Raw genomic sequence first — 15,643 nt, 5'->3', positions numbered from 1 at the left:
AAACCGTTCTGTTTGGCGTTTCACAACATAAAACTTGAAAGATCCATGTACCGTAAAAAATACCCTACCACCCCCAACTAACAGCAACTCCCACCATCCCAGCACACCACTCCTCACTTCTAGACTTCTTGGGCTATCTCCCTTTCCAGTTCTGCATATAATTAAGGCCAAACTACCTCTATTTAGACATAGCCTCTAATAGGTGGATAGTCCCTCAACAATGGTAAAGAGGCAAAATAATGCATCTGAGCTCCACATTTTCTCGAAGGTTTTGGTGCTTTGTTGTATATCTTGTGTGAGCTTTCCCAGAGCCATTGTTCGCCATAAGGACACTTTGGGGAAGGTTTGCCTTTTTTTAAAGTAATTGGTTTGCCCTATCCATCGTAGAGGATCCAGGCATTTTGAATCATGCCTCCTCACGATTTGGTTCTTGTGCTGTCATGTAAGAGAATATATTCTGGATTCTGCACAGTCAGACCCTCCATAATGTTATCTATAAGACTGAATACTTCTTTTCAAAATATCTGAATTGTCACACACACTCACTATCGGATGCATTCCAATATACCTGTAGTGCATGCAGTGTTGACATACCTCCGCATCCTAATTTTCTATTCAGTTTCCCTATCATGTATGCATGCTTCTAAGGCTTAGAGGCATATTGTGCCAACTTTTACCCCATTTGTACATCTGGAGTATCTTTCCCCAGCTCTGTGTCCCTTGGCAGTTCGTATCTCCATTTCTTTAAATTCCGTAAAGTGTGGTTTAATCCACTTTTTGTGGATTCAAACTAATCCAACAGTTTTCAAACTCAGGAAGTTGTCTCATTGCTGCAGTTTTGTTACTTGGTTGAAGTGCCAAATTTCGCAGTTGAGTGTGTTGGAGTCTGTTCTGTTTGATCACTTTAAAGGTCTGTTTACAGTTATAAAGGATTTAACACCATTCTTCATAGAACAATCAATTATTACAGGACACTCTCCTAGAGTCCAGCTCTCAAATGCTCTCCCTTAAAAGGCTGGTGTAAAGACAAAGTTTAAGTAGAGCAGGGTAAAAGGTGGCGAGGCCCTCTCCAACTGCCACTTTGTCCCATATTTCAAGAGCTGTTCTCTTTATTCGCAGCACTCACCTGCTTTGAACCTGATGGCCAAATTTCTGTTTGTAAATTTTCTCTTACATTGGGAGAAGGTTGTTGACTTACAGACACCCACAAGTGTATCTACAAACACTATACGTTTACAGAAGTACTCTATTGGACAGAACTTACTTGTGGCAGAAATATTGGACCAGTGAGTTGAGCAGAGGTGTCTATTTATGCTTTTGATTTGTTTTGTTACAAGTTAAATATATTTAAGGAGTCAGTTTGTGTTTCCAGAGTTGGAATGACTATGCATAATGTGTGTGAATACCTGCCGACATGCAAAACTGTGGCTGTTCCGTGCATGTTCCACAGCCTCTCACCAGTGCTCTCTTCCCTTATCATGCCAAGTCATAAATGTACAATGGCAGAAAATCTGCCATACTGACATACATAGCAGTAATGTAGGTACACTTAATTCTAAAATTCCACTTGTCCTGATTATGAGAAGATGCAATTTTAAATTGCAAATATTTTTTTTGTTCACCTGACAGACTTGAGTCTGTAGAAGATTTTGCAAATTAACATCAATGTTTGTGTACTCTTCAATGACGTCTCTTCTTTTGAATTTATTTTTAATATTTGTCATTGATATGCCAGCACTTACGTGGGGACATATGTGGGAGTCCACGTATAATCGATTTATAAGTATTTTGAAAAGGCTCATCTGTTTTATTTTTTTTAATCAGTAATGATTGTTTGCAGTGAACTATAAGAGTTTAAATCATGTTGGATCTAGGGCTTCCCCCATCTATGAATATAAGTACCTAAAAAATGGTTGATCGTTTACTGAATATTTTCTAGAATGTTTGGTGTTTCTGAAACAGTTTCTTAGGAAATAGTTTGTTTTGCCTTTCTTTATCCCTACTACCTAGCGCTGTATTTGCGTCGTACACTATTAAGATAGTGGCAACTGCACTTCTTTAAATTAACTTATTCATTATCAAATATGCTGTGGAATAAAAGTATTCCCAACCAATGCCTCCTATCGGCACATTAGTTTACATATTCATTTCTGGAGTGTACTTTCAATATTGCATTGACTTTCTTTGTACTTTTCATCAGTTTTATATCTCTAACTATTTTTTATCTCTATTTTGTTTTTTCTATACAGATTGCTTCACATGAGAAGAAGGCTCATGACAACTGGGTATGCGTTTTTAGCCTCAAATTCTGTAATAGCCTAAAGTGGTTATATAATTGTTATTACTGTTTCTAGTGAAATAATATTGAATACGATATATTCCTAAAATACACTAGACATTGCTGCTTGTTTTTATGTTGTGTTGAAGTCCTTGCACAGGACATATGTTTTTTCCACAGTGGTTGAGCAGAAAATCCTCCTCTTTTTGTTGCTCATTGGGCTGCATGTACTCCAACAGCCTTGTCATAGTCAAAATAAGGCGATCTTCTCACCCTCTTCGGACACATTTCCCCCTCTTTTTACCAATTAAAAGCTGCAAAGGTAAATCCAACACAGTTCATTAGAGAAAGCTTCTGGGTATGATACAGGAGGGATCATTTTAGTTTTGGTGTGTAGGAAGCATGACTGGTGTGTGGTGAGCACTTAGTGTTATCAACTTATACCGGGTCCAGGTATCCCTTATTAGTGAGATGTAGGCAGTGTCTAGTAAGCCACGGCTCTCTAGAGGTAGCGGTGGATGAGCAGCCAGGACTTAGTAGGAGACATGCAAAGCTTATGCAATACCACCACAGTCACACAGCACTTACACACATGAAAGAAACACACAGTGTTACAAAAATAAAGGTACTTTATTATCGTAACACAAATACTAAAATACTGTATGGGCAACACTCCACTAGAAGGTGTGTAAACACACTATTATATAAACATTAGAAGTCAGTGATTCACATTGAAAGCAATAGCAAATAGTAAAATAATAGAAACTAGTGAAGGCCCAGGGGGAGACAAACCATATACAAATAGCAAAATAATAGAAACTAGTGAAGGCCCAGGGGGAGACAAAAACATATAGTAATTAAGTGGAATGTGAAAGGCAGCCCCACCCAAGGAAGTGTAATCAGTAGAGGGGAGTTGGAGGAACTAGGAACCTCAATAAGCAAGTACCAGGGTGCCCCCAGCGACCAGGAGAGAGAAGGGAAGTACCTGGTTTTTCCCCCAAACCCACAGGAGAACTTTGGGAAAGGACTATGCACGACCCAGACAAGACTGGAAGAAACCAAAGGTGAATCCTGACAGAGGAAGACCTGCAAAAGAAGGTACCAAATCCAGTTGGAGTGTGTGGCTATGGCAGGAGCCACTACCCACCCTTCTGTTGATGCAGGACCAGATCGATGGTGGATGAGAAAAGTCAGCAGTGCAGCACAAGAGCAGAAGGGGAGTTCCAGAAGTGATGCAAGTGATGTCCCACATCATCCAGTGGTGCTGGAAAGCCACCAACAAGATTTGGCAAATGCAAGAGTCTGAGAAGAAGGTTTTACAAGGCTGAAGAGGACCAGCAATGCCCAGGGGACTGGACCCAAGGCGGGAAGTCCGAGGTGACCCTCAGCAGCTGGGAGAGTCACAAGAAGAGAAAGCAGCACCCACAGGCGACCCACAGCAGCAGGCACAGGAGTCACAGTGAGGCCTTCTCTGCACACCTGGAGAGGAGTTGCTGGAGCAGAAGGCAGGAGACTGTGCTATGCAGGGAAGAGTGCTGGAGGCCGGGGCTTCATGGAGTCTGAAGATCCGTTGGAGGAGGAACAAACAAGCCTTGGTAGCTGCAAGTGTTGCAGTGCTCAGGGGTGCTGTCTTGCAAGGAGAGGCAAGGGCTTACCATCTCCCAAGTTGGACAGCTGGTAGAGAGCACCAAGGGGACCACTCCAGTCCACCACCTGTGATGCAGGATCCACGCAGTTCCGGAGGAGAGAGGATCCACGCAGCCGGTCATCTTTGCAGTTGGTGCCTGCATATGCAGGTGAGTGACTCCTTCACTCCAAGGGAAGATTCCTTCTTGCTCAGGCTGAAGACTCTTCTCCCTCAGAGGATGCACAGCCAGGGAAATGTTGCAGTTGCTGAAAGGAGCCAGATAAACAATGTTGCAAAGCGGGGTCGTCTCTGGAGTTGCACATTGTCGGTTCCTGGAGGGTCCACTTGAAGTCCCAGTGGGCAGAAGATGAAATAAACGATACAGAGGAGTCCTGCTGGAACCTTGCACATCGAATCTGAAGACCCACAGGGGAGAGAGACCCGAAGTAGCCCAGGAAGGGGGATTCAGGAGGGGGCTGTAATGACACCTGCCTCACCCGGCCACTCAGATTCTCCCAGGGGCCTCTGCCCACCTTGGATTCAAGATGGGAGAATCATGTGGCGACCTGGAGGAGCTCTGGGCACCACCCCTGGGGTGGTGATGCACATGGGAGTGGTCACTCCCCTTTCCATTGTCCAGTTGCATGCCAAAGCAGGGATCAGGGGTTCCTGGACTGTTGGTGCAAACTGGTTTATGCAAGGAGGGCATCAAATGTGCCCTTCTAAGCATACAGGTGGCTTGGGGAGGCTATCACTCCCAAGCCATATAACACCTATTTCCAAAGGGTGAAGGTATTGCCTCCCTCTCGCAAAGGAAATCCTTTGTTCTGCCTTCCTCTGCTTGAGCTGGTCAAGCAGGAGGAGGTCAGAAACCTATCTGTGGGGTGGCAGCAGTGCGGGTAGCCCCCAGAGTGCATGGAATCATACAACCAATACTGGCAACAGTATTCTGACATGTTTGATACCAAACATGCCCAGGTTTGGCGTTACCATTATATAGCTGGACACAGTGACCTGTGTCCAGTACACAGGTAAAATGGTTTCCCGTCACAGGGAAATGGAGCTGGAGTTCGTAGGGCCACCTCTGCTTGTGCAGCGGGGCCCTCACACACGGGTACCTGCAACCTGCCCTCTGGGCTAGGAGGGCCCGCCATAGGGGTGACTTATAGTGACCTGGTGCAGTGACCTGTAGTGAAAGGATGCATGTGCCTTTTCACGCAGGTTGCAATGGCAGGCCTGCAGACACATTGTGCATGGGCTCCCATGGGTGCACAATACATCCTGCAGCCTACGGGAAACCCCTAGAGCCCCAATACCCTGGGTACCTTGGTACCATATACTGAGGACGTATATGGGGGCACCAGTTTGCCAATTGTGGGGTGTGCTAAGTCCTAAGAAACCAAATTTAGAGGGAGAGAAGAGCCCAGTTGTTGGGGTCCTTCTTAGCAGGGTCCCAGTGAACACAGTCAAAACACACTGACAGCAGGCAAAAAGTGGGGGTAACCATGCCAAAAAGAGGGTACTTTTCTACCCACCCCACTGTGGAAAATCCATATTTTTTTTTTTGTTTTTTTTTTTTGTTTTGTTTTTTACAGTAAAGCTCAGAGCCGAATATTGTTCTGCTTCAAAGCCTTGCCACAACATTTTCTGCTGCTGAAAACAAGCCGCTTAAAATAGATTCTCTTTAAAACTGACTAATAAGACCAATCTCCTATCACTCAAGCCACCTCTGCAGATGAAAGCCTTCGAAGTCATTTACACCCCTTGCAAAATGTGTACCAAACACTGACCCATCTACACCTTTCCCTTCCATTAGTTCCTTCAACTACCTTGCCAAGGGTGGCCACTTAACCAGTTTAAATCGTTCTTTGAAAGAAGTCAACAACTGACTCTGAACCTCCCCTAAACTGAGAATCTTTCATCTGTTTCACCTTCAAGCACCTAACGATGCACAATCTTTTGATGTCTGGGGAAAAAGGGATAGAAAATACTTATTGTCCTAGTCTTTGTTCTTTTCCTTACGTAGAAACTGACATCTTCAGGTTGATAACTCGGTGAAGTAACCTCAAAAGCCCTTACATCTGTTAGTTTGCTGTACAAGACCAACACAGCATTGTCTTTGAGGACACAGGCTGTGAAGTAGACAAATACTTGTTTAATTCCCACTCATTCATCAAATGCGAAAACAGATTCACATCCCACAGTTCTACTTTGACAGAGATGGCCTTGACACCCGCATATCCCTATTCAGCCTTTGGACCAAAATGGTCTGTCCCAGTGGAACATTGTCCAGTAGACAGTGGAACAATACAAATTCATAAAACAAATCCTGACCTAGAAAATCTGCTAAAAAATATTCACCACTACTACCTACTGCCACTGCAGCTCAAATAACATCATTCCTTTCCAGACACCAACATACCCATTTATTCAAAGCCTTTCTATATGCTTTATCTGTTCTTGGATCCCACACTTTACTATTGAGTCCTCATGCTCCCTCAGAAAAACAATACACCTGCCAGAATCTAAAGAGAGCATTCATGTCACTAACCACAATGACCCTCTAACACCAACCCTTGAAACTCTCCCTGAGGGCCTGTCAACAGCACTGGAAACCAAGGTAAGACTATCAGATAGTCCACCATAATTATCCCATTACCAACAGGAACCAGACTTGTGAACTCCAGGGTGGAGTCACGAACATCACACTCCCCTTGCATCTCCTTAGACTTAATAATAATCTTGGAATTATTGTGAGTAGAGGAAACATGGCCACCTGTGTCAAGACAAACTTGTTAGAGGTAAGCACAATAAAATCTAAACCAATGTATAGCTCCAGCCGACCAGGGAGCATTACCACGCTCTGGCTAAATAACACTCCCCTGGAAGTGGTAGGCAGCTACAAGTATCTCTGCTTGTACCTGGACTCAAAAAGGCCCTAACCCACACTTTTAGTTTATTAGTGAAAAACCTGGATGGCCCCTCTTTTCAAACACTATAAGCAGTAATCCCTGCAAAATTGCTCCCAACAGTCATGAGTGGACAAGACGCAGTCCTACTGGATAAATTGCAGAACAAGACACTCAGGCAACCATTCGCTCTGCCACAAACAATTTCTGACGCAACTCTGCAGAACAAGATCTGGATAGAAGGTCAACCACAGTAAAATGCTGGTTCACGATATGGCAAACACAAGGCACCCCACTAAATAGTGCCTTATGGGGTCTGTCTTGCAAAGTGATCATAGTCAGCCTATCGTAAATACCTAGAAAATGCCATCAAACAATTGGATTTGACTGAACTATGGGTCACAAATATGACATATGATACCTTTAAAAGGGCAGCAAACAAAGCAATAAAACTACACTTGAACCTGGCAGACAAAATAAAGTCAAGTGCCCGATTTCACGCCTCGACAGTGATTAATAGCTATGGCACCCTGAAACCAGCAGCATATCTTGGCATCCCCTACCCAGCGCACATAAAACACGGACCAATGGCTATGTGCTTCTGCTGTGCACCAGCATTGGCAGGTTAGCCAATATAAGACTATACTGGATCCACAGAATTCTGACTTTGTAAAGCCAAAAAGGAGGACTTCATCCACGTAATCTGTATTTGCCCTAATTTGCGCCATCTCTGATCAAAGTTATTAAATAAGGCTTTTAATGATAGAAGCATTAGATCATGCATAGGTGCTATAATAGCAAGCCTTAAACCTGGCAACCTGCAACTAAATTGCAAACTGGTTAAATTCTTATTTGTGGTGCTCATGTTATATATCCATAAAGCAACTGTTGACTATCGGCCTGATATGATCGGTTGGGGTGGCACTTTCATTTTATTCATTTTAAATAGTATTTGTAATAAAAAAAATATTGTTATGATTTTAATTAACTAAAACAATATATAACATATATATTTTTTTCTTTCCTGCGCGGTCAGGTGGCCCAAGTATACAACTGAGCCGTGCCCTGTCTTGCACTTTCTTGCCTTGATAGTGAGGCCTGCACTTCGCAGAGCCTGAAGGACGTTTTCAAGGTAGATCAGGTGATCATGCCAATTGGAACTAAAGACAGCATTATCATCAAGATATGCTATACTAAAAGCCACCAACCCAGCAAGGACTTTGTTCACCAACCTTTGGAAGGGGGCAGGGGCATTCTCTAGCCCAAATGGAATAACCACTGAACTGGTAATGTCCATCTGGGGACGCAAATGCAGATATTTCTTTTGCTCCAGGGGTCAGACCAATCTGCCACTACTGTGATGTTAAATCAAAAGTACTGAGAAATTTGGCTGCCCCTGACAATAAGTTTGTCTGCTCTTGGGATAGGGTGTGCATCTGTCTTTGTGACAGCATTGAGACCTCTGTAGTCCACACAAAACCTCGGCTTTGTTTTACCTCCCTCTGCCACCCCTAACTCCAGCATCCTGCTGACTTCAACCCCGATTCTATCCTTTACTTGGTCAGACTGCCTGTACATTTGACTTTTGACAGGCATATTGTCACCAGGGTCCACATCATGGGGACAACATTTAGTCTGACCAAAGGTATTGGAAAAGAGCTCAGCATATTTCTCCAAGACTTGCCTGCAGTTATTTTTCCGTTGAGCAGTGAGGGTGTCTGAAAAGACCACACCATCAACTGACCCATCTGTAGGACTGTGGGAGAGGATGCCAGCGAGAGGTTCACTCTCTTCTTCCTGATCCTCATCAGTGACCAACAGTATGGCCACATCAGCCCAGTCTTGGAAAGTTTTTAGGTGCTTTACATGGATGACCCTGTGAGGGCACATGCAAGTGCCTAGGTCAACCAGATAGGCGACCTCTCCCTTCTTTTCAAAGATAGGTCAAGGGGCGCTCCATTTTGTCCTGGAGTGCCCTAGGAACCACTGGCTGTAATACTCACACCTTCTGCCCTGGTTGGTACTCCACCAGGGCAGCCTTTTGGTCAGACCGGAGCTTCTTGAGCTCTTGGCTGACCTCAGGGTTTTTGGATGCTTTCTCCTTGTATTCAGCCATCCTTGAACGTAGGCCAAGTATATAGTCCACTGAGTCTTGCTTAGGTTCATTGAGAGGGCTCTCAGTCTTGTTTCACTTGATACACTGGTCCCCCTACAGGATGACCAAAGAGAAGTTCAAAGGGGGAAAACATACTCCCTTGTGTGGTACTTCTCTGTAAGCAAAAAGCAGGCATGGCAACAGAATATCCCATCTCTTTCTGAGTTTTTCAGTGAGTCCTTGTAGGAAGTTGGCTCTGTATGTGCTATTTCAAAGTAAGGAATAGCATGCACAGAGTCCAAGGGTTCCCCTTAGAGGTAAAATAGTGGTAAAAAGAGATAATACTAATGCTCTATTTTGTGGTAGTGTGGTCGAGCAGTAGGCTTATCCAAGGAGTAGTGTTAAGCATTTGTTGTACATACACACAGGCAATAAATGAGGAACACACACTCAGAGACAAATCCAGCCAATAGGTTTTTATATAGAAAAATATCTTTTCTTAGTTTATTTTAAGAACCACAGGTTCAAATTCTACATGTAATATCTCATTCGAAAGGTATTGCAGGTAAGTACTTTAGGAACTTCAAATCATCAAAATTGCATGTATACTTTTCAAGTTATTCACAAATAGCTGTTTTAAAAGTGGACACTTAGTGCAATTTTCACAGTTCCTAGGGGAGGTAAGTATTTGTTAGGTTAACCAGGTAAGTAAGACACTTACAGGGTTCAGTTCTTGGTCCAAGGTAGCCCACCGTTGGGGGTTCAGAGCAACCCCAAAGTCACCACACCAGCAGCTCAGGGCCGGTCAGGTGCAGAGTTCAAAGTGGTGCCCAAAACACCTAGGCTAGAATGGAGAGAAGGGGGTGCCCCGGTTCCGGTCTGCTTGCAGGTAAGTACCCGCGTCTTCGGAGGGCAGACCAGGGGGGTTTTGTAGGGCACCGGGGGGGACACAAGTCCACACAGAAATTTCACCCTCCGCGGCGCGGGGGCGGCCGGGTGCAGTGTAGAAACAAGCGTCGGGTTCGCAATGTTAGTCTATGAGAGATCTCGGGATCTCTTCAGCGCTGCAGGCAGGCAAGGGGGGGATTCCTCGGGGAAACCTCCACTTGGGCAAGGGAGAGGGACTCCTGGGGGTCACTTCTCCAGTGAAAGTCCAGTCCTTCAGGTCCTGGGGGCTGCGGGTGCAGGGTCTCTCCCAGGCGTCGGGACTTTAGGTTCAAAGAGTCGCGGTCAGGGGAAGCCTCGGGATTCCCTCTGCAGGCGGCGCGGTGGGGGCTCAGGGGGGACAGGTTTTGGTACTCACAGTATCAGAGTAGTCCTGGGGTCCCTCCTGAGGTGTTGGATCGCCACCAGCCGAGTCGGGGTCGCCGGGTGCAGTGTTGCAAGTCTCACGCTTCTTGCGGGGAGCTTGCAGGGTTCTTTAAAGCTGCTGGAAACAAAGTTGCAGCTTTTCTTGGAGCAGGTCCGCTGTCCTCGGGAGTTTCTTGTCTTTTCGAAGCAGGGGCAGTCCTCAGAGGATGTCGAGGTCGCTGGTCCCTTTGGAAGGCGTCGCTGGAGCAGGATCTTTGGAAGGCAGGAGACAGGCCGGTGAGTTTCTGGAGCCAAGGCAGTTGTCGTCTTCTGGTCTTCCTCTGCAGGGGTTTTCAGCTAGGCAGTCCTTCTTCTTGTAGTTGCAGGAATCTAATTTTCTAGGGTTCAGGGTAGCCCTTAAATACTAAATTTAAGGGCGTGTTTAGGTCTGGGGGGTTAGTAGCCAATGGCTACTAGCCCTGAGGGTGGGTACACCCTCTTTGTGCCTCCTCCCAAGGGGAGGGGGTCACAATCCTAACCCTATTGGGGGAATCCTCCATCTGCAAGATGGAGGATTTCTAAAAGTTAGAGTCACCTCAGCTCAGGACACCTTAGGGGCTGTCCTGACTGGCCAGTGACTCCTCCTTGTTGCTTTCTTTGTTCCCTCCAGCCTTGCCGCCAAAAGTGGGGGCCGTGGCCGGAGGGGGCGGGCAACTCCACTAAGCTGGAGTGCCCTGCTGGGCTGTGACAAAGGGGTGAGCCTTTGAGGCTCACCGCCAGGTGTTACAGCTCCTGCCTGGGGGAGGTGTTAGCATCTCCACCCAGTGCAGGCTTTGTTACTGGCCTCAGAGTGACAAAGGCACTCTCCCCATGGGGCCAGAAACATGTCTCTAGTGTGGCAGGCTGCTGGAACCAGTCAGCCTACACAGATAGTTGGTTAAGTTTCAGGGGGCACCTCTAAGGTGCCCTCTGTGGTGTATTTTACAATAAAATGTACACTGGCATCAGTGTGCATTTATTGTGCTGAGAAGTTTGATACCAAACTTCCCAGTTTTCAGTGTAGCCATTATGGTGCTGTGGAGTTCGTGTAAAACAGACTCCCAGACCATATACTCTTATGGCTACCCTGCACTTACAATGTCTAAGGTTTTGTTTAGACACTGTAGGGGTACCATGCTCATGCACTGGTACCCTCACCTATGGTATAGTGCACCCTGCCTTAGGGCTGTAAGGCCTGCTAGAGGGGTGTCTTACCTATACTGCATAGGCAGTGAGAGGCTGGCATGGCACCCTGAGGGGAGTGCCATGTCGACTTACTCGTTTTGTCCTCACTAGCACACACAAGCTGGCAAGCAGTGTGTCTGTGCTGAGTGGGAGGTCTCCAGGGTGGCATAAGACATGCTGCAGCCCTTAGAGACCTTCCTTGGCATCAGGGCCCTTGGTACTAGAAGTACCAGTTACAAGGGACTTATCTGAATGCCAGGGTGTGCCAATTGTGGATACAATGGTACATTTTAGGTGAAGGAACACTGGTGCTGGGGCCTGGTTAGCAGGGTCCCAGCACACTTCTCAGTCAAGTCAGCATCAGTATCAGGCAAAAAGTGGGGGGTAACTGCAACAGGGAGCCATTTCTTTACACAAACCCCCCCCAGCCCACAGGCCAGGAGACTCAGCCCAAGCTGGGAGAGTCTTCCTAGTCTGTCAGGCGAGGAAGAGTAGGAGAAATAGGCTGGTTAGTTGCAGGGCCTACTCTGCCTTACATCCTTCTGTTCAGGTCATTCCCTTTGGGGAACTGACCTACTTCCACAGTGATAGGACCTAGTCTGAATTGCCTCTTGTCTGCCTCTTCAATGTCTCCACCCATTCTTTCTATTTTGGTCTTAGAGGTATCCACCTCTGCTAACCTTATCTTGGCCAGGGTCACCCCTAGCTTACCCAGAGAGGTTACCCAGAGCTGGAGTAACCCCACCATGACCAATAGGGTCAGGGGGCCTAACTTGCTATTTGGCATGGGGTCAGACCACCATGCTAAGGATAGTGCAGCCATAAAGGCTAACACCCAGCAGAGGCCACTGACAGCTGTCAGTGCCCAGAACCACACCTTTAGCTCTTCACCTAAAAGGGAAGGGGCTAAGTTACAGGCTTCTTTGGGTTCAGGTTGCCTGTCTGCTGTATTAGAGTGGGGGGTTACCACATCTTGTAGTAAACACCCTTCTTCCACTCTTTCTTCTGTTAGCTGAGGAGCCACCCACTCAGGTTTAACAGTTGCCTGACTAGCCAGGACTTCTTGTGGGTCAGGTTGGACTTTATCAGGGCCATTTTTGGAGTTCTCCCCTACTGGAGCAGAATCTCCTTGGCTTGCTGTAACCTTGGCTAAAGGTTGTCCACCCTTCCTACTCTGTTTTCTTTTCTTCTTCTTCTGGGGCCTGCTTGCATTTACTGCAGAGGCAGGACTTCCAGAGTCCTTGGGAGAGGACTGGCACTGGACCAGTTCCTCTCTTGGGCTCTGACTAACCTCTGGGTAGTCATTTCCAAGGAGACAATCAAGGGGGAGGTCTGTACTGACTACTACCCTTCTCCAGCTAAGAGTGCCACCCACTTCTATGGGCACTAAAGCCACAGGCCTCTTAGTGACCCTGTCTAGGCTAACTCTTACCCTGGCAGTCTCACCTGGGATGTACTGGTTTGAGAGCACCAGCCTGTTATGCACAATAGTGTGACTGGCACAAGTGTCTCTAAGGGCAGTGGTTGGGATTCCATTCACCAGTAGGTGGTGGAAGTGTCTACTTCCCTCTGGAATCTCCAACTCACCTGTTGGGCCCTGTTTCCAGTTGAAGGCTATGAAGACCTCCTCATCTGAGGAGTCATCTCCCATGGCTACACTGGTTACCCCTGGAATTTTGTTCTGGGGTTTGTTTTTGGGACAAGAAGTGTCCTTGGTGTGGTGCCCAGACTGTTTACAGTTGTGGCACCATGCCTTAGTGGCATCCCAGTTCTTACCCTGGTACCCACCTTTGTTTTGGGTTGTGTCTTGGGGCCCACCCACCTGTTCTGGTTTTTGGGGGCCTACAGAGGACTCTTTTTCTTTGTTTCTAGTGTCACCCACTTTCTCCTGGGGAGTTTTTGTAACCCCTTTCTTTTGGTCACCCCCAGTGGAAGTTTTGGTTACCCTAGTCTTGACCCAGTGGTCTGCCTTCTTTCCCAATTCTTGGGGAGAAATTGGACCTAGGTCTACCAGATACTGATGCAACTTGTCATTGAAGCAGTTACTTAGAATGTGTTCTTTCATAAACAATTTATAAAGCCCAACATAGTCACACACTTCATTTCCAGTTAACCAACCATCTAGTGTTTTTACTGAGTAGTCTACAAAATCAACCCAGGTCTGGCTCGAGGATTTTTGAGCCCCCCTGAATCTAATTCTATACTCCTCAGTGGAGAATCCAAAGCCCTCAATCAGGGTACCCTTCATGAGGTCATAAGATTCTGCATCTTTTCCAGAGAGTGTGAGGAGTCTATCCCTACACTTTCCAGTGAACATTTCCCAAAGGAGAGCACCCCAGTGAGATCTGTTTACTTTTCTGGTTACACAAGCCCTCTCAAAAGCTGTGAACCATTTGGTGATGTCATCACCATCTTCATATTTTGTTACAATCCCTTTGGGGATTTTTAGGATGTCAGGAGAATCTCTGACCCTATTTAAGTTGCTGCCACCATTGATGGGACCTAGGCCCATCTCTTTTCTTTCCCTTTCTATGGCTAGGAGCTGCTTTTCCAAAGCCAATCTTTTGACCATCCTGGCTAACAGGGGGTCATCTTCACTGGAGTTATCCTCAGTGATTTCAGAGGTGTTGGTCTCTCCTGTGAGGGAACCAGCATCTCTGACTATTATTTTTGGAGTCAGGGTTTGAGGGACCCTGTTCTCCCTAGATAGGACTGGTAGGGGGGAATTTTCCTCCAAGTCACTATCCTCTTCCTCTGAGTTGCCACCCTCAGAGGGGTTGGCCTTTTCAAACTCTGCCAAAAGCTCCTGGAGCTGTATTTTGGTAGGTTTGGGGCCCATTGTTATTTTCTTTATTTTACAGAGTGACCTTAGCTCCCTCATCTTAAGATGGAGGTAAGGTGTGGTGTCGAGTTCCACCACAGTCACATCTGTGCTAGACATTTTGCTTCTAAAAGTTGGAATACTTTTTAAGAATCTACAACTGGTTCTAGAATCTAATTCAAACTTTTACAAACTTTTAAACTCTAAAAGAAATGCTAAACAGGATCTAACACAAGGCCCTAGCAGGTCTTTTAAGAATTTAGAAAACTTTTCAAATTGCAAAAAATCAATTTCTAATGACAATTTTGGAATTTGTCGTGTGATCAGGTATTGGCTGAGTAGTCCAGCAAATGCAAAGTCTTGTACCCCACCGCTGATCCACCAATGTAGGAAGTTGGCTCTGTATGTGCTATTTCAAAGTAAGGAATAGCATGCACAGAGTCCAAGGGTTCCCCTTAGAGGTAAAATAGTGGTAAAAATAGATAATACTAATGCTCTATTTTGTGGTAGTGTGGTCGAGCAGTAGGCTTATCCAAGGAGTAGTGTTAAGCATTTGTTGTACATACACATAGACAATAAATGAGGTACACACACTCAGAGACAAATCCAGCCAATAGGTTTTTATATAGAAAAATATCTTTTCTTAGTTTATTTTAAGAACCACAGGTTCAAATTCTACATGTAATATCTCATTCGAAAGGTATTGCAGGTAAGTACTTTAGGAACTTCAAATCATCAAAATTGCATGTATACTTTTCAAGTTATTCACAAATAGCTGTTTTAAAAGTGGACACTTAGTGCAATTTTCACAGTTCCTAGGGGAGGTAAGTATTTGTTAGGTTAACCAGGTAAGTAAGACACTTACAGGGTTCAGTTCTTGGTCCAAGGTAGCCCACCGTTGGGGGTTCAGAGCAACCCCAAAGTCACCACACCAGCAGCTCAGGGCCGGTCAGGTGCAGAGTTCAAAGTGGTGCCCAAAACACCTAGGCTAGAATGGAGAGAAGGGGGTGCCCCGGTTCCGGTCTGCTTGCAGGTAAGTACCCGCGTCTTCGGAGGGCAGACCAGGGGGGTTTTGTAGGGCACCGGGGGGGACACAAGTCCACACAGAAATTTCACCCTCCGCGGCGCGGGGGCGGCCGGGTGCAGTGTAGAAACAAGCGTCGGGTTCGCAATGTTAGTCTATGAGAGATCTCGGGATCTCTTCAGCGCTGCAGGCAGGCAAGGGGGGGATTCCTCGGGGAAACCTCCACTTGGGCAAGGGAGAGGGACTCCTGGGGGTCACTTCTCCAGTGAAAGTCCGGTCCTTCAGGTCCTGGGGGCTGCGGGTGCAGGGTCTCTCCCAGGCGTCGGGACTTTAGGTTCAAAGAGTCGCGGTCAGGGGAAGCCTCGGGATTCCCTC

General features: G+C 46.3%; 1 protein-coding gene across 2 annotated transcripts in view; it reads left to right on the top strand.

Annotated features, from left to right (window-relative positions):
* Positions 1-15,643, top strand: part of MIA3 (MIA SH3 domain ER export factor 3) — a 441,987-nt gene that overhangs the window by 277,346 nt on the left and 148,998 nt on the right. For both annotated transcript variants that reach the window (XM_069233852.1, XM_069233851.1), the window contains exon 23: positions 2,250-2,285. In XM_069233852.1, coding sequence (XP_069089953.1) covers positions 2,250-2,285 — 36 coding nt within the window. The remainder of the gene's footprint in view (positions 1-2,249; positions 2,286-15,643) is intronic.

Source organism: Pleurodeles waltl, chromosome 5 (genome assembly GCF_031143425.1).
Source record: "Pleurodeles waltl isolate 20211129_DDA chromosome 5, aPleWal1.hap1.20221129, whole genome shotgun sequence".
Lineage (NCBI taxonomy): Eukaryota > Metazoa > Chordata > Amphibia > Caudata > Salamandridae > Pleurodeles > Pleurodeles waltl.
This window is presented reverse-complemented; position numbering and strand designations above follow the sequence as displayed.